The sequence below is a fragment of the Cervus canadensis genome, chromosome 18 (assembly GCF_019320065.1).
Source record: "Cervus canadensis isolate Bull #8, Minnesota chromosome 18, ASM1932006v1, whole genome shotgun sequence".
NCBI lineage: Eukaryota > Metazoa > Chordata > Mammalia > Artiodactyla > Cervidae > Cervus > Cervus canadensis.
Window position 1 is genome coordinate 7064528 of NC_057403.1, and position 26261 is coordinate 7090788.

At 52.5% G+C, this 26261-nt stretch overlaps 2 protein-coding genes across 5 annotated transcripts; one reads left to right on the forward strand and one right to left on the reverse strand.

Moving 5' to 3' along the window:
• The first annotated feature begins 530 nt into the window (after nucleotides 1-530).
• On the forward strand, nucleotides 531-10652 carry SPACA6 (sperm acrosome associated 6). Of its 4 annotated transcripts, XM_043436055.1 has the most exons (9): nucleotides 607-1039; nucleotides 1266-1343; nucleotides 7548-7616; nucleotides 8321-8344; nucleotides 9074-9151; nucleotides 9279-9385; nucleotides 9465-9467; nucleotides 9829-9985; nucleotides 10078-10652. In XM_043436055.1, exons 1-9 carry the CDS (start codon nucleotides 826-828, stop codon nucleotides 10290-10292), a joined length of 945 nt encoding a protein of 314 aa, XP_043291990.1. In that variant the 5' UTR covers nucleotides 607-825; the 3' UTR covers nucleotides 10293-10652. The 4 variants fall into 4 exon arrangements, with proteins under 4 accessions (XP_043291987.1, XP_043291990.1, XP_043291988.1 ...); XM_043436052.1 differs by lacking the exon at nucleotides 9465-9467 and adding an exon at nucleotides 531-600 and having other exon boundaries at nucleotides 810-1343; nucleotides 9279-9383; nucleotides 9829-10213; XM_043436053.1 differs by lacking the exon at nucleotides 9465-9467 and having other exon boundaries at nucleotides 607-1343; nucleotides 9279-9383; nucleotides 10078-10218.
• Nucleotides 10653-13210: 2558 nt separating this feature from the next.
• Nucleotides 13211-24684, reverse strand: HAS1 (hyaluronan synthase 1). The gene is made up of 5 exons (XM_043435930.1): nucleotides 24457-24684; nucleotides 19930-20634; nucleotides 18217-18442; nucleotides 17340-17472; nucleotides 13211-14223 (listed from the first exon to the last, which is right to left on the reverse strand). Exons 1-5 carry the CDS (start codon nucleotides 24463-24465, stop codon nucleotides 13548-13550), a joined length of 1749 nt encoding a protein of 582 aa, XP_043291865.1. The 5' UTR covers nucleotides 24466-24684; the 3' UTR covers nucleotides 13211-13547.
• Nucleotides 24685-26261: the final 1577 nt, after the last annotated feature.

Genomic DNA, 26261 nt, shown 5'->3' on the forward strand with positions numbered 1-26261 from the left:
CTGGCCCCCGTCTGTCCGTCCATCCGTCTGTCTGTCCACCTGCCGCGCCCCCCGGGCTGAGGTAGGAGGTTGTATAGTTGAGGAGGACACCCACGGAGATCACTATACGGCCTCCTAGCTTTCCCCAGGCTGCGCCCTGCACGGGACGGCCCGGCGGGGACCCCTGGACCCCGGTCCCTTGCCCCACCCGGCCAGGCTGGGGAGGGGGGGGCTGCCGCAGGGACCCTGGGAGAGAAGCAGGCCTGTCCCTCCTGTCCTCGTCCCTGTCCTTTCTCCCCTTTCCTTCAGGGAGTTTCTCTCCCATCCGGAAATCTCTGCTTGGCTTTCTCTGTCTCTCCATCTCCACTGGGCCTCTGTGCAGTGGCCTCTGAAACTCTGTCTGCATTAGTCTCTTATGGTGCTTTCTGGATCTCTGACCTCCCGGTGTCTCTCTGTGGCCCAGTTTCCGTCTTTCGGGCCCTTACGGCGTCTCTGTGCCATGTTCATTTCTCCGGCACCGCGCCCCCACCCTAGGGCCTGGCAGGCCCCCCCCACCACAATGCACTGCCGGCCTCTGCGTCCCTGAGACCCTTTAACCTGTGAGGACGTCCAGGGTCACAGGTGAGGTTCTTGGGAGCCTGGCGTCCGGCCCAACCACCAGCCTGGGGCTTGCCGGCCTGAACCCCTGTCCCCTTGCTCCCTGAAAACCCCCACGGGGTGGGGGAGCCTGACATTGGATTGGTGACTGAGACCTGACCTCTGACCCCTGCATCTTGAGCCCCTCCCCCGCACCACAGTGACCTCACAAAAGTCACCAGCTTCTCCTCCAGGCTGCGACCCTCTGCCATGGCCTGGCTGGCCCCTTGGAGCGCCATCCTGCCCTCCCTGGCGGCCCTCGCGGTCTTCGATGCCTCGGCCTGGGCCTGTCTCCTCTGCTTCACGTCTTACGAGGAGCGCCTCCAGATTTGCCAGATCTTCGCCGGCCTGGACAGCCCCGACCTCGGGAAGTGTGAGGAGGCCTTCGCAGACGCCTTTAAGGGGCTGCTGGACACTGAGATCAGTGAGGAGGCCGCACCCCCTCCCCAGCATCCTCCCCAGTGGGGGGGGGGACCGGGGGTACACAGAGGGAGGGACCCGAGAGGCCTGGAGAGACTTGAGAGGGACAGAGACGCAGAGATGGGAGAATGGAGGCTTGGGGAGCAGAGATCGGAGACCGAGGGATGACCACCTCAGGGCCGTGGTGCCGGGGGAAGTGGTTCCCCCCAGCCCCTGCCTCCCACCGCCAGACTACGAGGAGAGGGGCCAGCTGCACGATGCCTTCACCCAGATGACCCACTCCCTACAGGAGATGGCCGCCGCCCAGGGTGAGTGGGGCGGGGTCCGCAGCGCTGGGAGATGGATGTCTGAGCCTTTGGTGGGCGGGGGCAGGGGGGAGAAAGCCCAGAATGTGACAGTGATCTTTGATGGTAGGACGCCAAGGAAGCTGGGTGACCTTGTCAGGGAGCAGAGACGGGCAGGGCCTGGTGGGTTCAGGGCAGAAGGAACTTGAGAGTCTGAGGCCAGTGGGGCTCGGGGAGGTGAAAGCCTGTCCTCCCTGTGTGGCTTGCCCTCTCCCTGGCTGTGAGATTCTGGATGCATCACTGCCCCCGTCCCCAACTTCGGGCCTCAACTTGCCCATCTGAGAAAGGGGACAAGGGCTTTGCCTTCCTGCAAGGCATGGGAACTCAGTGAGATGGAGGGGGCTCCAGCATGGAGACAGACTTCAGGGAGGAGAGCTTCCTTTAGGATAAAACGTATTCCCTACAGTTAGCAAAGTGGTTCCACATCTTTGACCTATGGAGTCTATCAGGGGGCCAGGGGGCCGGAAGACAGGTGGGAGCAGGGAGGGAGAAGATCATTGGGGAGACACGCACATGTGACAACCTCGAGGGAATGAGAAACACACGCGTGTGACAGCGTGAAGGGACCACAGGGCTGGGGTGACCCTCGTGGCCAAGGGCCAGTGTGAGCAGTGATCACACCAGGCTGCCGTGGTCATGTCACACAGGACTCCCCCCAACCCCCAGCCCCACATGCTGGAGACTGGAACCATGGGTGGGGGAGCATTCATGGCCGTGTCCATGGTCTGGGGGCTGCACACATTTCTACATCTCTTTTCTGTTACTTCTTTTGCTTCCTACTCTTGCCTCCAAACTTTTTGACCAACATTATCCCCAAACATGAGGAGGTTCCCATCCATCAGGGGGGCTCCCAGGGCAGGGTGGGGGGTTGTGCAGCATGGAGAAGACTTCAGCTGCAGATTCCCCCACCCACAAAGGGAGAGCTGAGGAACTCAGAGCTGGGGGGTGCGGGGAGAATTCTGGGAGATGCCCTTCTCCCCTACGTCAGAAGGTTTCAAAAAGAGCAGAAACAAGTCCTGTTCTGGGTGCAGAAGACCCCCTAGGGCAGCGTGTGGGACCAACTGGAGCAGGGGAGGGAGTGGAGGCCGGGAGGCCCAGGGTGGAGGCTGTGGTGAAGGAGGCCAGACCTGCGGCGGGGAATCTGTGCAGGCGGAGAAGAGAGGACCAGGCCTGGGTCTGATGAGCTGTTCAGGGAGAGGGGTTTGGGACTGTGTGCCGGGGCTGGCTCTGTGCCTGAGGGGGCAGTGGTCATCTCTGGGATGCGGGAGTCTGGGAGGAAGAGCAGGAGTAGGGGTAGATGGGCAGGATGTAGTGACTGCAAGGGGCCTGGGGGACATCCAGGGTTCAACTGGGAGTCGGGGAGATTTGAGACTGTCCCGAAGGAACAGGGCTGTGAGCCAGGGAAGGGCAGGGTCAGCTCAGGGTGCAGAAAGACCCTCAGGGGCCATATGGAGGATGGACTGGAGGAAGAGTCTGGGGGCCAGGAGAAGCTGGGCCTTTACGTTCCATGGGTATTTATTGACTGTGCCAAGAACACCACCAGGGACACAGCTGTGACCCAAACTGCAAGCCACCTGCCTTCAGGTTGCTTGCATTATTAGGCGTAATCAGTGAAATGCCATAGATGTCAGCTGGTGATCCATGCTATGGAGGGAAACAAAAGGGGGAGGAAAAGAGGGGGTGACCTGTGGGGTGATCATTTTACTAAACAGGTTCATCAGGGGAGGTGCAAATGAAGAAGATCCAGTTGTGCAAAGACTAGAATGAGGGGAACGGAGAGAGCTGTGCAGGTGACCTGGGGAGAGAGCTTCCAGGTGGTGGGAAGAGCCAGTGCAAAGGCCCTGGGGCCAGTGGGGCTGGAGTGGACCATGTAGGCTAATGGTTCTCCAGCCCCACAGTGTATGTCAGAATCTCCTGGAACCTTATTAAAATGTAGGCTCCTGGGCCCCACCCTCTGTTTCTGACCCTTAGGTCTGAGGTAGGGCCCAGAAATGGACATGTCTAACAAGTTCCCAGGTGCTGCTGCTGCTGTTCTGGGAACACACTTGGGGAACCACTAGGGTGCGTCCCCAAGCCAACTTCAGCCAGAGGACCCCCTCTTTCCAGCTCATACCCAAAGATCACTTCAGCTGTTGCTCTTGATGTGGGGAAACCCTTTGGAGGATTTTTAAGGAAGGAAGGGTTCTGACTAAGGTCGTGTGGGTCAAGGGCAGAAGCAGAAAGTCCAGGGAGGAGACAGTCAGTGGTGACTTGAACCTGTTGTGATGGTTGGTGGGGGCTGAGATGAACCAGCCCCTTGCATGGAAGATGCTGTGACTGCAAAAAGTGATTTATGTTAATAATCCTCCCAAAGGATGTCCTTGTACCAGCCCTGTGAGGTGGAGTTTTTAGCCCCATTTTCCAGATGGGGAAGTTGGAGCTCCCCTGGATGGACCCAGGGGATGTCTGGACCAGACGTATGTAGGGTGATGAGGATGGGAAGAATCAGGATGACTCCTGGGGACAGGTGGACTCAGAGTGGCTCCCGGTGGTGGCCGCTGACACTGTTAGAGTGGTGTTGAGGGCAGTGTGTGTACTGCAGATAGGGGCCACCCGTGGAGGCTCTGGAGTTTGGCCACATGGATTCCAATCTAGCTGTGTGACCTTGGGCCAATTTCCTAACCTCTCTGTGCCTGGGTTTCCCCATCTCAGATTAGGGGAAGATAATGCCAGTAGTTGACTCTTCTATAACACAGACATTATCCCATCATGTTCATTAAATGGTACCTAGCACATAGTTTGGGAGGAGGAGGCTTTTACATTGTATGACATGAAATCCTCACCACCAGTGCTGTGAAGTAGACACCAATGTTGTCCCCATTTTATGAACGAGGAAACCAAGGATCAGGCAGGTTAAATACCCGGCCAAGGTCACGCAGGGAGGGGTGTGTGTGATGGGTAGCACGGAAGTGAGACAGGTGTGCGCATAGTTGGAAGAGAGAGGACTCAAATTCAGGTGATCAGCAAGTTGAGGCTCCCAATGAAGCACCGCTTTGGAGGAGAAACGTTATAACTCGTGCCCCTTTGTGGTTAGCACAAACCTGCCTCTTGCCGCTTTGGACATTTCGCTCCATCCCTACTTGACTCCCGTGCTTCTCCCCTGCCCCATGGCTGACTTGGTATATCCCACACAGCCTCCCCCGAGAGTCATTTGGTTTGGCCCATAGACATCCCTTGGCTGCCTTCTCCAACATCATCCCGGCCTCTCATTTGACCACTGCTACTCGGACCACATCCTCCTGACCATCCTGCCGTCACCAGACCACAGCTCCTGCCTGCCGTGTGGCCAAGGAGAGACTGCTGAGTCCTTGACCCCTCATTGGGCACCTGCTTCCTGGCTTCAGAGCCCCCCTCTCTCCAGCTTCTACCATCACTTCTACGATCATTACTTCAGCAGATTCTTATCAGAATCCTCAATTCCCTCCCTTTATGTATGGTTTAACCTAAGGTTAAAAGCTGCAATGTCTTAAGCAGGTAGAAGTTTATTTTGTCCATATAAAATAAGTCTTGAGGTAGGCACTTGAGGTATGGCAGCTCCATTTTCCTGGGGACTCAGTACTCTTCCAGCTTTCTGCCTTACCATCCTAGGGTATACTACTTATCCTCATGGTCCTATATAACTGCCAGAGCAGCAGCCATCAAATCCAAGTTTCAGGCAACAGGATGAAAGAAGGGGAAAGGGGCCAATAAAATGGCACCATATCTCTTTTAAGGCTACTTTCTGTGACTCATACATCACACTTAAACTTACATCTCAACCATCAGAACTTGGACACATGACCACAGCTAGGTCACATGACCACAGCTAGCTGCAGTGGAGGTTGGTAAATGTAGTCTTTTAGCTGGGGCAGGGTGGGGATGCTTTCTCTGCTGAAACGTGGTGATATGTTATTAAGGAGAAAATAGGTATTTTGAGGCAACTGGCAATCCCTATGTATTAGTTTGCTAGGGCTGCTGTAACAAAAAAAAACAAAACAAAACAGAGACTGGGTGGCTTAGCTAAAGGAAGTTTATTTGCTCACAGTTTTGGAGCCTAGAAGTCCAGGATAAAGGTGTCAGTGTCAGCAGGGTGGGTTTCTTCTGAGGCCTGTCTCCTTGGCTTGCAGAATGACTGTCTTCTGTCTGTGTCTGTGTCCAGATTTCCTTCTCTTCCAAGGAAATCAGTCATGTTGGGTTAAGGCGCACCCAAGAAAACCTCATTTTAATGTCATTACCTCCTTAAGATTCCATCTCCTAATACAGTTGCATTCTGAAGGACTAGGGCTTAGGACTTTACCGTATGAATTTGGAAGAGATGAAATTCAGCCCATAGCACCCCACCAGTACTGGGGGCTCAGCGGTAAAGAATCTGCCTGCAGTGCAGGAGACACAGGTTCGATCCCTGGGTGGGGAAGATCCCGTGGAGAAGGAAATGGTAGCCCATTTCAGTATTCTTGCCTGAGAAATTCCATGGACAGAGGAGCACAGCAGGCTACAGTGCACGGGGTCACAGAGTCAGACCTGACTTAGCGACTAAATAACAACAACAAAACCCTGCCACATTTCTGACTTCCAAAACCACCTCCACCTGTAAATCATTGCAACCATCCACTTTGAGAAAGTCCCCAACCTTTTTTTTTTTTTTTTTGAAGGCCATTACAGTGGTGAAAACTCAAACATCCATAAGAGCAGAGAACATAAAAAGAGTGAACTGCTAAGTCACTTTAGTCATGTCAGACTCTGTGCGACCCCATAGACATCAGCCCACCAGGCTCCCCCATCCCTGGGATTCTCCAGGCAAGACCACTGGAGTGGGTCACCATTTCCTTCTCCAATGCATGAAAGCGAAAAGTGAAGTCAGTCGCTCAGTCGTGTCCGACTCTTAGAGACCCTATGGACCGCAACCTACCAGGCTCCTCCATCCGTGGGATTTTCCAGGCAAGAGTACTGGAGTGGGGTGCCATTGCATTCTCCAAAAAAGTGAAAGAGGGGTAGAAAAGAAGAGACTGGGAACTCTGGATAAGTGGGTGTGTGCCCTGTCTAAAGTGGGTGGCTGCTGCTAAGCTCCAGCCAACTGCTGCCTCATGGAAATACTGCCTGTGTTACAGCTCTTCCAGATTTCGTAAAGGGATGCCAAACATTTTATGTGACTTTTCCCAAACTTTATATGACAGCAACTGGGTCATTTTTTAAAAACACTTTCCAGGCCAAATATAACACATCCAGCGGATGGATTGTGGCCCCAGGCTTCCAGCTGTGGTACTCATTCCAGTTGAATCCTGGAATTCATTCTACACATACTTATTCCTAAGACTCGGGGCCCTTTCCTGGTTTCTGAGGACACAGCACTAAAGAAGGACTTGTTTGCTTACTTAAGAGACAGTCTTAAATGCTCACTATGTATATGTGAATATATGTATTTGCAAACTGGTGAGAGCTATGAATGGAACAGATGGGGTATTGTTAGAGACAAAAATAGGGGACTGGATTAATTTAGATTTGTGGTCAGGGAAAACCTCTAAGGAGGTGACATGAGGTATGACAGGAAGGATGAGTAGGGGTAGGGGGAGAGGTGTGCTGCAAACTGAAGCCAGCATGTGCAAAGGCCCTGAGGTGGTAGAGAACATGATGCTTTCCTTATCAGGGGAAATGAATTGCAGGAGACAAGAGTTGCGGGTTCCATACCTGGGTCAGGAAGATCCCCTGGAGGAGGACATGGCAACCCACTCCAGTATACTTGCCTGGAGAATCTCCATGGACAGAGGAACCTGGTGGGCTACAGTCCACGGGGTTGCAAAGAGTTGGACAAGACTGAAGCAACTTAGCATGCAAAGAGGAAGACCACAGGCCAGACCACACAGGGTCTCGTAGGCCATGGGAGAAATTTGACCTTTATCCTCCCTTTTCTCCTTAACAAGAGAACACAGATGCAGAGGAGTTCTGTCAGAGTGATTAGTCCGAGGCAGCAGAAGGAGATTTGGGGGTGTGCCCACCATCCAGATAGATAGAGTAGGAGGATGTGGCATATATCAGAGTCCCGGAGATAGCAGGGGCTGGGGGAGGGGCACAGACATGATGACAGCCAGGCCTGTCGAGCTCCGGCAGCCTTGGGGAAGGGTCTTTACTACAATGACTCCCTCCACCCTCCAGGGTCCTTTCGGGTTGCCTTTCTTCATGCTGCGGAGAAAATGCAGAAGATTATATTACAGCTTAAGGAAGGTAAAATAGACTGTCTCCTTCCCCCAGGCACAATTAGAAAACCCCACTCCGGAGACCTCCATGCACTCCCATCAAGCCAACCCTCCCGGCCTGATTTCCGAGCCGAGCTTCCCTTGTGGGTCACTCTGGGCACAGCCTCTTACCCTGCTAGGACTACTCTGGGTCCGGCCCCACCTCTGATGCAAGGTTACCTGTAGCTGGGACCGCTTCGTAGGACAATCCTGTCCCAGACTAGCCCGGGCCTCTTCATGGATCTGTGTCTGACCCTGGGCACTCTGTGACAGGATTCCTTTCATCTCGGGCGTCTTAGTGGGCAACAATCCAGCCTGACCACACCTCTAATTGGGCCCCCTAATTAGGCTCTGTCCCCTCCGATGATCGCCCAGGATCTAGGCCCGTCCCGCTCGATGGAATACACCGGGGCTGGACCTGCCTTCTGGGTGCGAGCAGCAGGCTTGTGCCTGACGTCTTAGTGGAATGTTGCAGGGCTGGCAGGGTCCCCAGGTGAAGTACCGCAGGCCTGGCCCCGCCTACAAGTGAGAAGTTGCAGGCTTGGCCCCGCCCCTTTTGTGGAGCGCGGCATACCTGGCACTGGTCCCTTGGAGGAATGAATACATCCGGCCCCGAAACGTTTCCTCTAGGGGAATTTCAGGTGAGCACCTGCCGCTACTTACAGTGTGGTAACGCTTCTTCTCTCTCCACAGTGCAGGCCTGCATTCCTCCCTGCGGTAAGCACGTCATTCAAAGCTCAGAATTGCGGGGGCGGGGAGGGAGGTGGTAAGGGCCGAAACCTGGGACTCTTGGGTGGCCTCTGATCCGAAGGGGTCAATGCGAGCCCAGGAGAAAAGGAGTAAGTAAACCAGGCATTGTTCACAAACCTCACGAAAGGCGGGTCCGAAAAAAAAAAACCCAAGGCAAACCAATAGGGATCCTAGAGGCTGGAGAGTGGTGGGAGCCAGCCAATGAGCGCGGGAAAGGCGGGGTCCAGATTCTGTCCAGCAGGTAGAACCCGGGGAAGTTAAATAGACCTTATGGGCTTTTCAACTGTGGTGTTGGAGAAGACTCTTGAGAGTCCCTTGGACTGCAAGGAGATCCAACCAGTCCATCCTAAAGGAGATCAGTCCTGGGTGTTCATTGGAATGACTGATGCTGAAGCTGAAACTCCAGTACTTTGGCCACCTCATGCAAAGAGTTGACTCATTGCTGGGAGGGATTGGGGGCAGGAGGAGAAGGGGGCGACAGAGGATGAGATGGCTGGATGGCATCACCAATTCGATGGGCATGAGTTTGAGTAAACTCCGGGAGCTGGTGATGGACAGGGAGGCCTGGCGTGCTGCGATTCATGGGGTCGCAAAGAGTCGGATACGACTGAGCGACTGAACTGAACTGATGGTGGCCGAAGGGACCCTAGCTAGGGGAGGCAGATGGACCCCGGACCCAGCGTTCCCACCCCATAGGGCTCCAGGAGGTCACCCGGCGTTTCCACTGCCGCGGATGCTACTCCAAGGTCTGCGATCTCCCGCTTGACTGCCCAGGTGAGGGGCGTGGCCTTGAAGGGTGAGAAACCTGAAAAACTGGAAGAGAGGGCTGAGCGAGGAAGGGGCTGGGGTTGGGGGGTCGGACGTGGGCGGGCCGAGGTGGCGACGCGAGACCTGTCTTCAGTTCAGGAGCTGACGGTGACTCGGGGTCGTCAGGCCATGTTCTCTTGCACTGTGAACTTCCAGCTGCCTAAGGAAGAGATCACCTATTCCTGGAAGTTCGCAGGAGGTGTGAGTCGGGGCGGGGCCAGCGTGAAGGGCTTTAGGAGGCGGTTTATGCTTCACTAGAGGATGGAGAGTCAGGAGGCAGGGAGTGGGATTCGAGGAGGCTCGGTCTAGACTCAAGCTTCGTGCAAGGGGAGGGTCCCGGCATTTGGGGGTAAGGGTCAAAGCTCCCAATGCAGTGACGGAGCCCAGGGGAGGGTTATCCGTAGGGGTTTCAGGCGGGAGAGCAAACACTAGGCCCACGAGGCGGAGTCAAGGCCTAGGGGGCGGGGCCGTGCGTGAACGCTCGGCGAATAAGAGGGTGAGGCCGGGGCTCGGGGGCGTGGCCTGGCTCAGGGCGGGGCTTCACGTAGCGGTTTGGCGAGTCAGGGCGGAGAGAATCTCTTCTGCGCTCGGGGCGGGGCCGGCCGCCCTCGGCCTCTCGCCGCTTCAGCCCGGGCGTCCTGCAGCTCCGGACTCAGGACCCGACCTACTTCCGAGATATTCCGCGGGCCCAAGGTTACCTGGCGCGGATCCGGCCGGTGCAGCCCACGCACCGCGGGACCTTCTCTTGCGTGATCACGCACGACCAGCGCCCCCTGGCGCGGCTCTACTTCTTTCTTAACGGTGCGGGCCGGGCGGGGCCGCGCGGCGGGACGGAGGCGGGGCCGCGCGGCGGGGGCGGGGCTGGCGCCCGGCTGACGTGCGCGTCCCCGCAGTGACGGGCCCGCCCCCGCGCGGGGAGACCGAGCTCCAGGTCTCTTTTCGGGAAGTGTTGCGGTGGGTGCCGCAGGAGGCGGAGACAATCGAACCCTGGAGGCCCAGCCTGGGCGAGCTGCTGGCCACACCCGGGGCTCTGACGCCGGGCAACCAGTGCCTGCTCGCGGCCCTTGTGGCCTTAGCATCAGCCAGTGTGACCGTGCTGGCGTGGTGAGTCCCCGGGACCCCGGAGCCCCAGCCTCCGGCTCTCTCTTTATTCAGACTGGGACGTTTGGGTTTCTCAGCCCCTCCTCCCTCAGATCCGGAACTCCGAGTCTCCAGCCCCCTCTTACTCAGGAGTCATAAGCCCCGCCCCTGGCTTCTCAGATCCAAGAGTCCAAGCCCTATCACCCGCCTTTGGAACCTAGGCTCCAGGACCCAAACTTCTGGTCCCCAGCCTCTTCCCCCGCCACATACTAACATCTCCTTGTTTCCCCAGGATGTTTTTTCGATGGTACTGCAGCGGCAACTAACAAAGGTATCTCTTCTTATCCTATTTTCATCCTTAAAATAAAGAATCTATTTTGGCTCTCTAGATTATTTCATCGTTGCAAGTGATCGCTGCAAACCACTTAGGGGGAAGGGCGGCATATGCCCAGGTGCACATGCCCCCATAATGATGGTGAGAGGCACAGCTGTGGCAGCGCAGGGCCCTGTGCTGAGGGCTTTAGGTGCACTCCCAGGCCCCTCCCCAGATTTCCGGCAGTGTCCTGGACGTTTACGCCTGCATCAGTCACCCTCAAATAAAGACCTTCATGTCGCCCCAAAAGCCTGATCCTCCCTCAAAACTTTCTTGCTGTCGTCAAGGGCGTCACCATCCACCCAGCTGCTCGACTGGAAGCCTAAGTTGTATTTAATTTCTCCTCCATGTCTCAGCCTATTTCCAAGTCTCAGCCTTTTCATATATAATTCCTAAATATCTCATGGAGTTGCTCCCTGTCTGTGGTCCACCACCATCTGTCGTCTGGGTCTCCGCAGCAGTATTCACACTGGTCTCCCTGGCTGAGAGAGGGCTCAGCCTTGTCCCAGTGCAATCCATTCTCCACGAAGCAGCCAGAGTGTTCTTGTTTTGTTTTTTGGCTACTTTGGCTAAGGTTTTAATTTTTTAGATTAATTTTTACTGGAGTATAGTTGATTTACGGTGTCGGTTAGTTTCTGCTGCCCAGCGAAGTGAATCAGTTATACATATACACATATCCACTCTGTTTTAGGTTCTTTCCCCATATATGTCATTACAGAGTATTGAGTAAAGTTCCCTGTGCTGTACAGTAGGTTCTTATGAGTTATCTCTTTTATATATAGTAGTGTGTATATGTCAGTTCCAATCCTTGGAGTGATATTCTAAAGTTTGTCAGGTCAGGTCACTCCTCTGTTCAAAACCCTTCAGTGGCTCACTATTGCCACTGGGCCAAAATCCACCTCCCCTCAAGGTCTCCAAAGCACCCCCTCTATTCACCATTATTCTTCTTGTTCTATCTAGGATCTAGGGTACATACTATTTTCTTCCTAGAATAATGTTTCTTCTCCTTTTTGTCTAGTTAACTCAGTTATGATTTCCCCTGAACCGCCTTTATGTTCATTAACTTATTTGATCCTCAGGACAACTCTGTGGGAGGCACTATGTTGGTGTGCCTGACTTCCCTTCTCTATTACCCTCCTCTTTACTCTCTAACCCACTGGGCTTCTTTGCAGGTCCCTGGAACATACAAAGCTCAGTCCTGCCCCTGGGCCTTTGCATTTGGGCCTTCCTACTTGAAATGAGATTACTCTGATCCTCGAAGCCACCTCCTTCTCACTTCACAGGTCTCAGCTCAGATGACACCTCTGATTACTCCCCTCCTCCCACATGATGCCCCGCCATTTTTTTTTTTTTTTTTAATTTTTCGTGTGACTGGCTTGTGGGATCTTATTTCCCTGACCAGGGATTGAATCTGGGCCCTTGGCAGTGAAAGTTTGGAGTCCTAACCACTGGGTAGCCTGGAAAATCTCGACATCCCCCTATTTTAGCTTGCACACAGCATTCACTCAGACCTGATGTAAACTTATTTTTTAATTTGGTTTTGTGGATTCCCCACCTAAAAGGTAAGCTCCCTCATAGTGTTCTTCACCAGTATGTTCCCTTTCACTGATTCATTTCAATCAGAAAATATTTACTGAGCGTTTATTATGTGTCAGGCATTTTCAAGGCACTGTAAACACAACAATGAAGAAATCAGAACAGACAAAAATCTGCACCCTCAAGACAGGCGCAGGGGATTAAGAGATACAAACTATTATGTGCCTGTTAGTTGCTCAGTTGTGTTCGGCTCTTTGGGACCCCGTGGTCTGTCCATGGAATTCTCCAGACAAGAATACTGGAGTGGGTTGCCATTCCCTTCTCCAGGGGATCCTCCTGACTCAGGGATCAAATTCAGGTTTCCTGCATTGCAGGCAGATTCTTTACCATCTGAGCTACCAAGGACTAATGGATTATGTTTCTGAGAATTCTTAACTAAGGATAACACTGTCTTTGCTTAATGGAATAGGAGTTCCTGGAAAGCAGACTCAGACTCTTAATAGCTTCTTAATACTTTGCAAATAGTATTTGCAAACCTGACAATGTGTGTGGAATTGAATAGGAACTTGGTAAATGTGTTTTGTGGTTGACTGACTGAGTCAAAGAATGATTTAAGTGAAATGACAGTGTCCAGCACATAGTAGGTGCTCCATAGTACCTGAATGAGGAGTTGAGAAATTCCACCTTCAAAACAACCCCATCCCATGGCATTCCTATCCCTGTTTTCCAAAGAGGGCGTCCAGGCTAAAAGGAAGGAGGGTATCCTGTCTAGTTTCAAACAGGCTCCTCTGTCCATGGAATTTTCCAGGCAAGAATACTGGAGCAGGCTGCCCTTTCCTTCTGCAAGGGACCTTCCAAACCCAGGGATCGAACCTGTCTCCTGAGTCGCCTGCATTGACAGGCAGATTCTTTATCACTGTGCCACCTGGGAAGCCCCAAGACCCAGCCAGGAGCCCTCAGTTCTCAATCATGCAGCCCCCGCCCCCCACCTTAGTTATGGAAAAGAAAAAAAAAAATGGAGGAGAGTAGGCTGAGAAGAAAATAAATAAAATTCTTTATTATATTCTAATACACAGTACAAATAAGGTTAAATAAGAACAGAGAAATCAGGGGCCCCAGGACAGCCTGTGGGGACCCCTTTCGCCCTGACCCTAAAAGTCCACACCCTGATCAATAAATACCCCTCCCAAGAGACCCAGAAATCCCAGCCCGCCCCCCGAAAAGAGTCCAGGCTGAGAAGTCTTGGGTCGAGCCCCTCACTTCACAGAGGAGGGCCACTGAGGCCCAGGGGGTCACCCAGCAAGTGCGTGGTTCCGGGAACCCCGCTAAGTCCCCTCTGGCCGCCCCCGGAGCCAGCGTCCCGTGCACACAGCCTCACACCTGGACGCGGTAGCCCCCCGCCCGCCGCCGGCAGAGCCTCCGCACGCCCACCCAGTAGAGGGTCAGCATGACGGCCCAGTAGCCCACGTAAGCGCCGGCGCCCGCGGCCAGGTGCCGGGCCTCGGCCGCCCGGGAGGGCCCGCTCCAGTCGGCCCGGGCCTCGTGGACCACGCTGCGGACCAGGCCCCCGAGCAGCAGCAGCGCCCAGAGGGCCAGGGGCAGCACGGGCACGTAGTTGGCGGCCAGCTTGCGGCGGCCCGACGTGCCCCAGCCGCTCTGGTTCATGGTGGCCAGCGCCAGGAACTTGGCCGGCAGGAGGCCGCCCATGTAGAGCGGCGCGTAGAGCGAGAGCAGCAGCATCCGCAGGCAGCCCCGCAGCCAGGCCGCGAAGGCCGCCTTGGCCAGCGCCACGCCCTGCACGCACAGCAGCACCCAGAGCAGCGCCCAGGGGCGGCCCGCGTAGAAGAGCCGCAGCACCGTGGCCGCCACGAAGAAGGGGAAGAGCCCCGAGACCACCGCCTCGTAGGTCATCCACGCGTGGTGCCGGTGCCACCAGAGCGCGTTGTACAGCCACTCGCGGAAGTACGACTTGGACCAGCGCGTCTGCTGGCTCAGCCAGCGCAGGAAGGACGCCGGCGTCTCCGAGTAGCAGCGCGACCGCGAGGTGTACCTGGGAGGGAGGGAAGAGACGGGGGCTGTTGGCGCGGCTCTCCTTCGAGCCCACGGGGACAGATCGGAGCCAGGAACGGCCCCTAGGGCACGTGTGCTCAGCCTCTCTTGGAGAAGGAAATGGCAACCCACTCCAGTATTCTTGCCCGGAGAATCCCAAGGACGGAGGAGCCTGGTGGGTTACAGTCCATGGCGTCGCTAAGAATCAGACAGGACTGAAGCGACTCTTTCTTTCTTCTCTTTCTGGACCTCAGGAGTTTTGATACCCACCTGGGTCCCTGGACTTTTTATCCAAATGTGTGTGCTCTTTGGGACCCCATGGACGGTAGCCCGCCAGACTCCTCTGTCCATGAATGAATCCTCCAGGCAAGAATACTGGAGTGGGTGGCCATTTCCTTCTCCAGGGGATCTTTCCGACCCAGGGATCAACCCCACGTCTCTTGTGTCTGCTGCACTGGCAGGTGGATTCTTTACCACTGTGCCACCTCGGAAGCCGCTCTTTATGCAACAGGAATTGATTAAAAGGCCAGTGGAGGAATTCAGGGAAGCCTTTACTGGGACTCCTGCTGCAAGTAACAGGTTCCCTTGCTTGCTCCCTCCCCTATGGGGCTGGGGAGGCGCTGGTCCCTTAAATGGGATGAGGGTAGGAACGGATCAGTAGATCAGGTGGAGGGGTAGTTTCGGTGGTCTGCCCACCCTGTTGGTGGTGCACTGTGCAGGGATCAGGCCCCATACCCCCTTTTGCTCCTTACACCTCAGAAATGGCAGTTGAGTTTTGGCTGTTTCGCATCTCATTGTTCATAAGTCACCCCAGCTGCACATGCGTGTGGGTTACTTTTAGTCCCTTATAGTTTCTTTGTATTTTGTTAATGCTGGAGGAGGCATTTGTTTAGGTGCAGGCACTGCAGTAAAGGTCCCAGGTCCCAGCCTGTCTCACTCTCATATGTAAAATGGGATCAACAATGTTTCCTACCTAATAGATGAGGGCTGAAGGAGGATTAAATGCCAAGTGCTTAAGACCAGTATATTGTACTTGCTCAACTGATGGTGGCTATTACAACTATTTTTACTATGACTAATGTAACTTGGCATTACTAATATCATTGCAGTGGATGACACTATTACTAATACTATCACTAATCTATTACGAATACTGTTATTGGCAGACCTCAGGGTGAGGAAGGAGCCAGGCATGGTTCCTATTCCGGGTAGCCCAGTGCCTTAGAGCTTCTCAAGGGAACCATTAAGCTCCCTTCCTGTGGCCCTGGCAGACATTACTAATCAATCCCTCCCGGGTTTCCAGCCAAGTCCCCACAAAGCTAGAATCACTTATGTGAGATGTCATCGAGGTGGCCTCCAGCAGTCAGCTTGTTAGGAGGGATTAAACCATTCTGTCCCCAGGGGCATTATTTGACAGTGTCCAGTCTCCTTCCCCTGTGCCAGCTGGCATCCTCAGTGACCCCCATGATAATCCTCTTCCTCCCTCAGTCCGTACTCAAAACAGCTGGGAGGGATCCTGTTACAACAGCATGCTACCCTTCTGCTCAAAACTACCAGTGGCCCCCCTCTCCTTAGCTCCCGATTCTTGACCATGGAGGCTTTCCTGAGTGGACCCTCCACCCCGTGAACTCTCTGTTCTCTCCTGACGCTCTCTCCCTTGCTGTTGGTCAAGCTGCTCTATTTTCAGTCCCCATTCCTATCTTACCCTAATTTATCGTTTCACTCCCTGCCTGGAAACTTCTATCTGCCTTCCTGGCTTTATATATTACCTCAGCATGTACTGCAGTTGCTAGACGTGTCCGACACTCTGCAACACCCCATGGATTGCAGCATGCCAGGCTTCCCTGCCCTCCACTATCTGCTGGAGTTTTCTCAAACTCATACCCATTGAGTCGGTGATGCCATCCAACCATCTCATCCTCTGTTATCCCCCGCTCCTCCTGCCTTCGATCTTTCCCAGCCCCAGGGTCTTTTCCAATGAGTTGGCTCTTCGCAGCAAGTGTCCAAAGTATTGGAGCTTCAGCTTCAGCATCAGTCCTTCCAATGAATATTCAGGACCAATTTCCTTTAGGATGGACTGGTTTGATATCCTTGCAGACCAAGGGACTGTCAAGAGCCTTCACCATCATGTATCATTCTCTAATATGCTATATTTCCGACTTCTATATTTTACTTATTGTCTATCTCCGCAATCAGTGTAAGCATGAATTTGCAGTTCTTTTGTTTGCTGCTGCATCCCCAGAGCTGAAAACATGGGAGGCACTTGAAGAATATTTGTCAAGTGCATAAAGGTATTGGGTTCCCTTGGTATACCCCGAGTTCTCTCTGGCACTGTCACTGGCCTAACTTTGTAGAAATATCTTTCCCCTGTATGTCACCTGGTCTAGCCATACTTCCCCGAATCTCCTTCAGTTACATCCCTTCTTCCTGAAGCACTTATTGGGGTTTAGGAGCTCCCCTCCTCTCCCACGTGAATTTTCTCACTCTCTAACTAGTTGATCCCACTCTGTTGATGTCTTTCTCTTCCCACAGATTGAGGAGTCTGTGATCTCAGTGGTGGAGCCATCTTGCCCAATTTCATGTTGTATCTTATAGGTGGAATTCCCTCCCTCACTTCACCCTATTTGGTAGAGCCCACTGGGTCAGTGGTTCCCTGTAAAGGCCACCCCTGCCCCTTATGGTATCTTCCACTCTCCTCTAGTGTCTCATTTGGTGCATTGGATTGGCCAAAAAGTTCACTGGTAACATGTTACGAAAAACCCAGATGAACTTTTTGGCCAACACTATAGCTCATGATTCAATGCAAGTGCCCCTTCTGTTCCTCATGGTTTCTTTCTGTCTCCTCTGAAATCTTGCTAGAGAGACCCCAATGTCCTATGATTTACTTTAAGTTTGGAGTATCCCCAACACACACACTGGAGAAGGCAATGGCAACCCACTCCAGTATTCTTGCCTAGAGAATCCCGTGGACAGAGGAGCCTGGTGGGCTGCTATCCATCGAGCTGCATAGAGTCGGACACGACTGAAGTGACTTAGCAGCAGCAGCAGCACACACACATCTGCTGAGATACTCATTGGCCCCTGCACACACCCAACCACCCAGTGCCCTCAGCTTACTTGGTGGCATAGCCCATGCTGAGCATGCGGTTGGTGAGGTGACGGTCATCCCCAAAGGTGCAGTGGGTGCCCAGGAACTTCTGGTTGTACCAGGCCTCGAGGAACTGCTGCAAGAGGTTGTTCCTGTATAGGCCTGGGTGGGGGAACGGCACACAGGAGCCTCAGTTGCTGCTGTTGCCAGCACCATCCCCAGCCCAACTCATCTCCAATTCCAACCCCATTCTTTCTCTAAATATTTATTTTTATTTATTTATTCAGCTTCTCTAGGACTTTGTTGTGGCATGTGGGATCTAGTTCCCCCACCAGGGATGGAAGCTGGGCCCCCTGCCTTGGGATGATGGAGTCTTAGCCACTGGACCATCATGGAAAGCCCTCCATCCCATCTTTAACCATCTCAATCCCATTCTTAACCCCGTCTCCAATGACAACTCCAGCCGCAATCCTGTTCTCAATCTCACCTCCTTCCTCAACCCCACACTCATCCCAAACTTGCCCCTGACCCATAGCCACTCTGACTGCAAACCAATCCCCAATCTGGTATAATTCTTAGCTCCACCACCTACTCATTCGCATCCAAAAAACCCATCTCCAGCCTCAAGCCTAGCACCAACAGTGTTCTTAAGCTCCAAACCCATCTCATCCCCTTCCCCAATCTTCACCCAGCCACAGTCCAATCACCATCCACATGCTTTCTCTAGACCATTCCTACCACCAGACACCATCCCCACCTCCAGCTTCCAATCTTACCCCTGTCCCCAGTTCCTGCCCCAGCCCCATCTTTGTCTCCAGTCTCAATCCCATCTTCAACCCATCTGCCTCCTCTTCTCCCTTCCTTCTCCACCCCATCCACGGCCCTCCCAGCCCTGCCCCTGCTCACCTAGGGGCCCACTGATGCAGGACACACAGTGGAAGTAGCTCTGACAAGCCCGCTCCACATTGAAGGCCACCCAGTACCGCAGGCTGCTTAGGAAACTGACCCAGGAGTCCAGAGGGTTCAGGATCCGTACATCGCCCCCAACAGCCCCTACTCGGGGGTCCTCATCCAGCACCCGCACCAGCTCCAGCAGCGCCATGGGGTCCAGCCTTGTGTCTGAGTCACAGACCTGACAAATGGAAGGGGCCAAGGTTCAGGCGAGATCCTTGCACAGGGCTGGCAATTGAGGGACCATCCTTGATCCCCAAGGGACGAGAACCAGCTCAGACACTCTGCAGCCAATCTGAACATAGCTTGAGTTTTTTAGTCATGTTCAATGTCTTATCACATTTTAAGATGACCACCCCCCCCCCACACACACACACCCATGCTCTTGTAAAATACCCTCTGGTGTATGGGCAAGATCTATAACTTGCTTTTAACCTATAGAATATGGCCAATAGCCAAAGTGATGATACAGAACTCCCATAACTGTATTCCCTTATTTGGAAATGGTGAAGGGGTTTTGCAGTGTAATTAAGGTTCCTAATCTGTTGGCTTTAAGTTAATCAAAGGGAGAGTATCCTGGGTGGGCCTGACCTAATCAGGCGAGCCCTTTAAAAGAGGGTCTAGAAGTCAGATTCTTGCTGGTCGTGACAAGGCAAGCTGCTATGAGTTCTACGGTTGCAAAAGAACAAATTCTGCCAACAAACACATGAGCTTGAAATGGGCCCCAGAGCCTTTGATAAGACCTAGTTCCAACTGACACCATGACTGCAGCCTGATGACACCCTGAACAGGGGATCCAGTTAAGCTTTGCCCAGACTCCTAACCCATGGAAACTATGAGGTAATAATAAATGTGTTTTGTTTCAAGCTGCCAAATGTGTGGAAATGTGTTATGCAGTGGTAAAAAAGACAACAACAAAAACTATTGCAATGCATTAATGAATGAATTACTGCATTGAATGGATGAATGAATGATGAAGTAAATAAATCTCTATACTGATAAGTAAATGGATGGATAAACTAAAGAATCTCAACACTGAATGAATGAAGAAACAGAATTAACCAATCTCTACATTTAATTACTTAATTTAAGTGAATGAGTAAATGAGTGAGTGATCTTCATACTGGATGGACAGATGGATGCATGAAACAATGAGTGAAAGAAAGAATTTCTACCTTGGATGAAGAAAAGATGAAACCTCTACAGAGAATGGATGAATAAATAAAGGAATGAATGATCTCTGTAGTGGATGATGAGATGAATGGATGAAGAAAAGATACAATGAAAGAAGGAAGAGAAAGAAGGACAGAGATATTCTGTATTGAATGGGTAAATGAATCTTTATGTTGAATGGATGGATGGATGGATGGATGGATACATGGGTTAATGAGAGTTTCTGCATCAAATGGATGAATGAATGAAAAAGGAAGGAAAGGAGGAAGAAATCTCTTCACTGAATGGATAAATGAATGAGTAATCTCCCTAATGGTTGGATGGATAAACGGGAATATGAATGGTGGAAGGAAGGAAAGACACTCTCCATTGAATGGATGAATGAATAAAGGAAGCAGAGAGGTTCATTCCAATCTGTATGATGAATGAAGGATCCGAGGGAAGTGGGATGGGGGTGTTCGGGTCACAGACGCGGCGGGGGCGCCTCCCACTCACCTGCACGTAGTCCACCGAGTCGCCGAGCGCCTTGAAGGCCGTGTACATGACCTCGCGCTTGCCGCCCCAGCGCTGCGCCACGCACACGCACCGGCGCGTCTTCACCAGCGCCTCCACCGCCAGGCGCCCGGGGTCCTCGGCCTCCACCTCGCGGTAGGCGCCCTCGCCGGCCGCGCCCGCCGCCGCCGGCTCCCAGGGCTGGTGATAGTTACCGTCCCACACGTAGGTGGCGGGGTCCTCGTCGGCGAAGACCTCGCGGAACATGTCGACCATGTACAGGTCCTCGGCGCGGTTGCCGTCCACCACCATGAGGACGCGCAGGCGCGCGCGCGGGTACACCAGGGCTCGGGCCGACACCAGGCACTGGCGCAGATACGCGGGGTCCTCCTGGTACGCCGAGATGGTGAGCGCCACGCTGCGCGCCGTGGCCGCCTCCGGGGGCCCCCGCGCCGCCGCGCGCCGCGCCGCCGCCGCCACCCGCCGATGCTCCAGGTAGGCGAAGAGGCTCTGCGCCACCAGGTGCGCCGAGAGGAAGGCCCCGTAGAGGCCGAAGGCCAGGAGGCCGTAGCGATCGGAGGCCAGCGGCACGCCGGCGGCGTAGGCCCAGGTCATGAGGCCCAGGATGAGCAGCGCGAAGGCGATGGTCAGCACCCGGCGGACCAGGCCGGAGCAGTGGCGGGCTGCCTGGCTGGGCTTGGGCACGTCCTTCGGGAAGAGAAAGGGGGGAAAAAAGAGTCCTGAGGTGCTCTCCGGGAAGGGAAGACCTCCTGGCTTTTGTTTCCAGGCCAACGGTCACATCCCCTTTTGATAAAGACAATCCTCTGGGTACTGCAAAGTTACTTTCATTCATGAAAGTAAACGTGGCAAGCAGTTACCAACGCTGAATACCTGCTTACCCTGCTTCTAATGCTGTTTCCCTCCACGTTTTTAACGCTTTAAAATCCACGAGGATTACACTCAGTGGAGTGTCACAGTTGAATTAACAGGGGTTCCCTGCCTCCTTCTTAGTGGCAGGGAAAATGATTCATCTCACAAAGCTTTCTTAGTGTTAAGATGATAATAGTGATGAAAATATACATCTCAGAGAAGAATGCAATGCGCTTTAAACGTTTTACAGAAACTAACTTATTTGAATCCTCGAAACAGCCCTCTGAGGTGGGTGCTATTATTGTGTGTGTGTGTGTGTGTGTGTGTGTGTGTGTGTGTGTGCGCGCTAAGTCGCTTTAGTTGTGTTCAACTCTTTGTGACCCCATGGACTCTAGCCCTTCAGTCTCCTCTGTCCATGGGATTTCCCAGGCAAGAATACTGGCGAAGGTTGCCATTTCCTTCTTCAGGGCATCTTCCCAACCCAGGGACTGAACTTGTGTCTCCTGGGTTGGCTGGTGGATTCTTAACCACTGAGCCACCTGGGAAGTCCCATCCCCATTTTACAGGTGAGGCAACTGAGTCACATAGAGGTGCAGCGACCTGCCCAAGGTCTGCCTGGAAAGCAGAGAAGTCAAGCCTTTGTGTGTTTTCTTTGGGGGTGAGGGGGATGTTGCATTAAAAATTATTTTTATTGAAGTTTAGTTGATTTACAATGTTGTGTTAATTTCTGCTGTAGAGCAGTGAGTCAGTTAAACATATATATTCTTTTCCATTATAATTTATCACAGGATATTGAATACAGTGTCCTGGACTGTACCTTGTGGCTTATTCTATATATGACAGTTTGCAGCCGCTAATCCCAAATTCTCAACTCTTCCTTCCGCCACCTCTCTTCCTCTCTGGCCACCACAAATGTGTCAGAGAAGCCAAGATTTGAACCCTAAGAATCCAATCACTCAGCCACAACCTTATATATTGGCTTTACTCCTCAGCAGCACCCCAGGGGGTGGGGGTGGACAGATAATCTTTCCTGCCACCGCTATAGAGATGGCAAAGCCAAGGACTGATTAGCCAGGAGGAGTGGCTGGCAGGGCCAGAGGCCCAGTACCCGTGACTGGCAGAGCTCATAATCGAAGGGAAGGAGGTGCCTCTGTTTGCTTGTCTGTAAAGTGGGGGTTTAGCCCCTTCCACGTGCCGAGCCCTGGTTAGGTGAATACTGTTAACGCTTCCTGTTACAGATGAGGAAACTGAGACCCAGGGGGCTGTGTTCTCTCATCCAGGGTCACTCAGGCTCCAGCCCCTGGCTCCACCGTCCTCTACGCTCAACTGCCTTCTCCCTCTGTCACCAGTTCGCACCTCTTGGGCTTACTTTGAGTTGAATGAATCACTAAAGCTATAGATCTGCACGGTCCAATTCGTGACCCGTGGGCCACCTGTGGCTACAGACCACTTGAACTGCAGCGGGTACCACTGAAGAACTGAATTTTTAATTGTATTCAATTTAAATGTTTGGATTCAGAAACTGGGACTTCCCCAGTGGACCAGTGATTAAGAATCCACCTTCCAATGCAGAGGACATGGGTTTGATCCCTGGTCAGGGAACTAAGCCTGCGTGGGCTGACTGTGCCACAACTCGGGAGAAGCCCGTGTGCCGCAACTCAGACCTGACACAACCAAAAATAAATAGATAAGTACTTTTAAAAACAAAAATAAATTTAAAAACAGATCCTTAATTCAGTTATTGGAAGGCTTTTACACATGTTTGGAACAAGTAGGATCTGTGAAGCTTCTTTTTCAACTAAATGTTATGAAATATAAAAATGCAGATCAAGCATCTCCAGTGAAAATACAGCATCTGCGTGAGATGCGCTACACATCTCGACTGGGAAGCCTGAGTGTGGAAAAAAGAAAGTAAAACATCTCATTCATGTGTTTGTACTGAAATGATAATTTTTTGATATATATAGCAGGGTGTAGGCCCCCTACAGCCTCTTGGACCAAATGCCTGCCTCCTTCTTCACTACAGCCTGGCAAGCTAAGATTAGTTTTTACGTTTTTAGAAGGTTGAAAAAAGTCAAAACAAGAATAATATTTTGTGGGACATGAAAATTATATTAATACACATACTACTGTGTATAAAATAGATAAACAAGGACCTACTGTATAGCACAGGGAACTACACTCAATATTTTATAATAACCTACATGGGAAAAGAATCTGAAAAAGCCTATATATATATATATATATATATATATATATATACATATACATGTAATTGAGTCACTTTGCTGAACACCTGAAACTAACATGACATTGTAAATCAACTTCTTGTTGTTTAGTCACTAAGTCGTGTCTGACTCTTTTGTGACCCCTGTGGACTGTACCAGGCTCTTCTGTCCGTGGGATTTCCCAGACCAGAATACTGGAGCAGGTCATCATTTCCTTCTCCAGGGGATCTTCCCGACCCAGGGATGGAACCTGCGTCTCCTGCATTGGCAAGCAGATTCTTTACCACTGAGCCACCTGGGGAAGCCCTGTAAATCAATTATACTTCATTCAATAAAAATAAAGGAATAAAGAAGATTATATGAAATTCAAATGTTATCATTCTTAACGTCGTTTCCTTGGCACACCACACACATCTGGTTACATATTGTCTACAGCTGCTTCCTCATTATGCCAAAGTTGTGTAGTTACAGTGGAGACCATATGGTCCTCAAAACCCTGAATATTGACTGTCTGGCCTGGTACAGAAAAAGTTTGACGACTCCTGATACCATGGGTTAAAGAAAATTTTATTATTAAAATTAATCACACCTGTTTCATTTTCCTTTTTAATGTGGCTACTAGAAAATTTTAAATGATGTCTGTGGCTTGTTTAATGTTTCTCTAGGACAGAGTTACAGCTTTTAGCCTGGTGCTAGTAATTGCTCAGTATTAACCACTGTTATTATTTCTTCTGGAATCTTCCTTCTGAAACCCTTTGCCCCAAACCTAACTGTGCCTGAGTTCCTGGGGATGGGCCAGTTCATCGGGGGGATCCCAGGGACAGGTGGGCGTCCGGAGAATCCTAACCCCAACAATAGTCACAGTCACACGTCACCATGGACACACAACCCAGACAAGATGACCCCAAAGACCTGCCTGTAGAATTTAGTGATCCGGAGACCCCCTCCACTGACAGCCACACAGGTGAACTCAGGGACATGTGCCCTTCAGGTAAGAACATCACCACCAGCAAACACACACAAACACACGCACACACACACACACACACACACACACACACACACACACCCCTGGCAAGGTCAGGAAAAAAAAAAGGTTAACAGTTGAGATTGAACCATAGGAAATTGCCATTTTCACCAGTCAAAAGTGACCAGAGATGGGCGATTTCATTTGGTCCACCTTAATATTTGCCCAACACAAGAAAATAGAATTCTAGACCACGTGTGGCGCAAAGACAGCTCTTCTCTGCTGCTCCGGAGCCCACGGACCCACACGGACTTACAGGCAGGTTGGATCTGACATGCATTCAGGCCAGGCACACAGACTCACGGGGCCACTGTCACGCACAGGAGCACCCGTGCTCACAAAGGCGCGGGGAGGCCTCCCGCCCGCTGCAGCCTCACGCGTGCCCACGCACACTCCGGCACGCACCTGTGTCATCGCTGCGGCTCCGGCGGCCTCTCTCCTCGCCCGCTGGCTGCTCCTGAGTCTCCCTGCTGCCCCTTGAGCTCGGGGGAGATTTGAAGAGCCGGGCGGGCGGGGGCGGGAGGAGGGGCTGACGTCAGGGCTGAGCTGGGCCAGGGGCTCTGAGGTCACGGCCCAGAGTCCGGCAGCCACACCCGCTTCCCGCCATCACCCCGCCCCCCTGTACCAGATGGACCTCCCCGTCCAGCCCCCCCATCCTCGCTCCCCTTCCCTCTCCCCTCGAAGCCCCCCATCACCCCCATCACTCCCACTCCTGGCCCCGTCTCTCCCCTCCATTTCTCCTGCTCTCTCTCTGCCCTCATCTCCTCCCTCTATTTCTGGGCTTCTCACCCATCCCTTTCGTTCTCCCCACTCCCTCTGTCTCTCCTCACACCTCTTTCCCCCTCTCTCCCCCATTTCTCTCTCTTCCCCCCACCCCCAGCCCCGCTAAAGTGCCCCCTTTATCCCCCCACCCCCAACACACAATGCCCGCCCGTCCCCTCGAATCCTTGGAATCTCTCCCATGTTGGCTCCCCCGGGGACTGGTCCTGGCCACTGGCAGATGGAATGAGATGCACACACGTGCGTGCTGGTGGGTGTGACTGTGCGTGCGCTGCTCTGGGAGGTCGCTGTCTGGAACTGGAGCTGTGAGTGAACGTCTGAACGTTCGTGCCTGGTTGATTCCGATCCACATCCACGTGCGTGTGCATGTGTGTGTGTGTGTGTGTGCGCTCGGGGGGGGGGGGGGCGCTTGCTTATGTGCCAGGGTCTGGGGAGGCGGCTGGGGCACTGGGGTTTGTCTCCCCAGCGTCTCCAGGGTGAACTCTTGAGTTGTGGGTCAGCTGCCTCAGGGAGTCTGGGCAACTGAGTCAGAGCGCAGGCGGAAGTGGAATGGGGATTACTGGGGAGTCTGAATCCCCGATTCCTAAGAACCGAAAGACTCATACATGTCATTGTTTCCATGCTCTTGTTTTCATGATTAAAAAAAAAAAAATCTCTGGAGGTGATGGAATTCCAGTTGAGCTATTTCAAATCCTGAAAGATGATGCTGTGAAAGTGCTGCACTCAATATGCCAGCAAACTTGGAAAACTCAGCAGTGGCCACAGGACTGGAAAAGGTCAGTTTTCATTCCAATCCCAAAGAAAGGCAATGCCAAAGAATGCTCAAACTACCGCACAATTGCACTCATCTCACACGCTGGTAAATGATGCACAAAATTCTCCAAGCCAGGCTTCAGCAATATGTGAACAGTGAACTTCCAGATGTTCAAGCCTGCTTTTAGAAAAGGCAGAGGAACCAGAGATCAAATTCCCAACCTCCACTGGATCATAGAAAAAGCAAGAGAGTTCCAGAAAAACATCTGTTTCTGCTTTATTGACTATGCTAAAGCCTTTGACTGTGTGGATCACAATAAACTGGGGAAAATTCTGAAAGAGATGGGAATACCAGACCACCTGACCTGTCTCTTGAGAAACCTGTATGTAGGTCAGGAAGCAACAGTTAGAACTGGACATGGGACAACAGACTGGTTCCAAATAGGAAAAGGAGTACGTCAAGCCTGTATACTGTCACCCTGCTTATTTAAGTTATATGCAGAGTACATCATGAGAAACGGTGGGCTGGATGAAGCACAAGCTGGAATCAAGATTGCCCGGAGAAATATCAATAACCTCAGATATGCAGATGACACCACCCTTATGGCAGAAAGTGAAGAAGAACTAAAGAGCCTCTTGATGAAAGTGAAAGAGGAGAGTGAAAAGGTTGGCTTAAA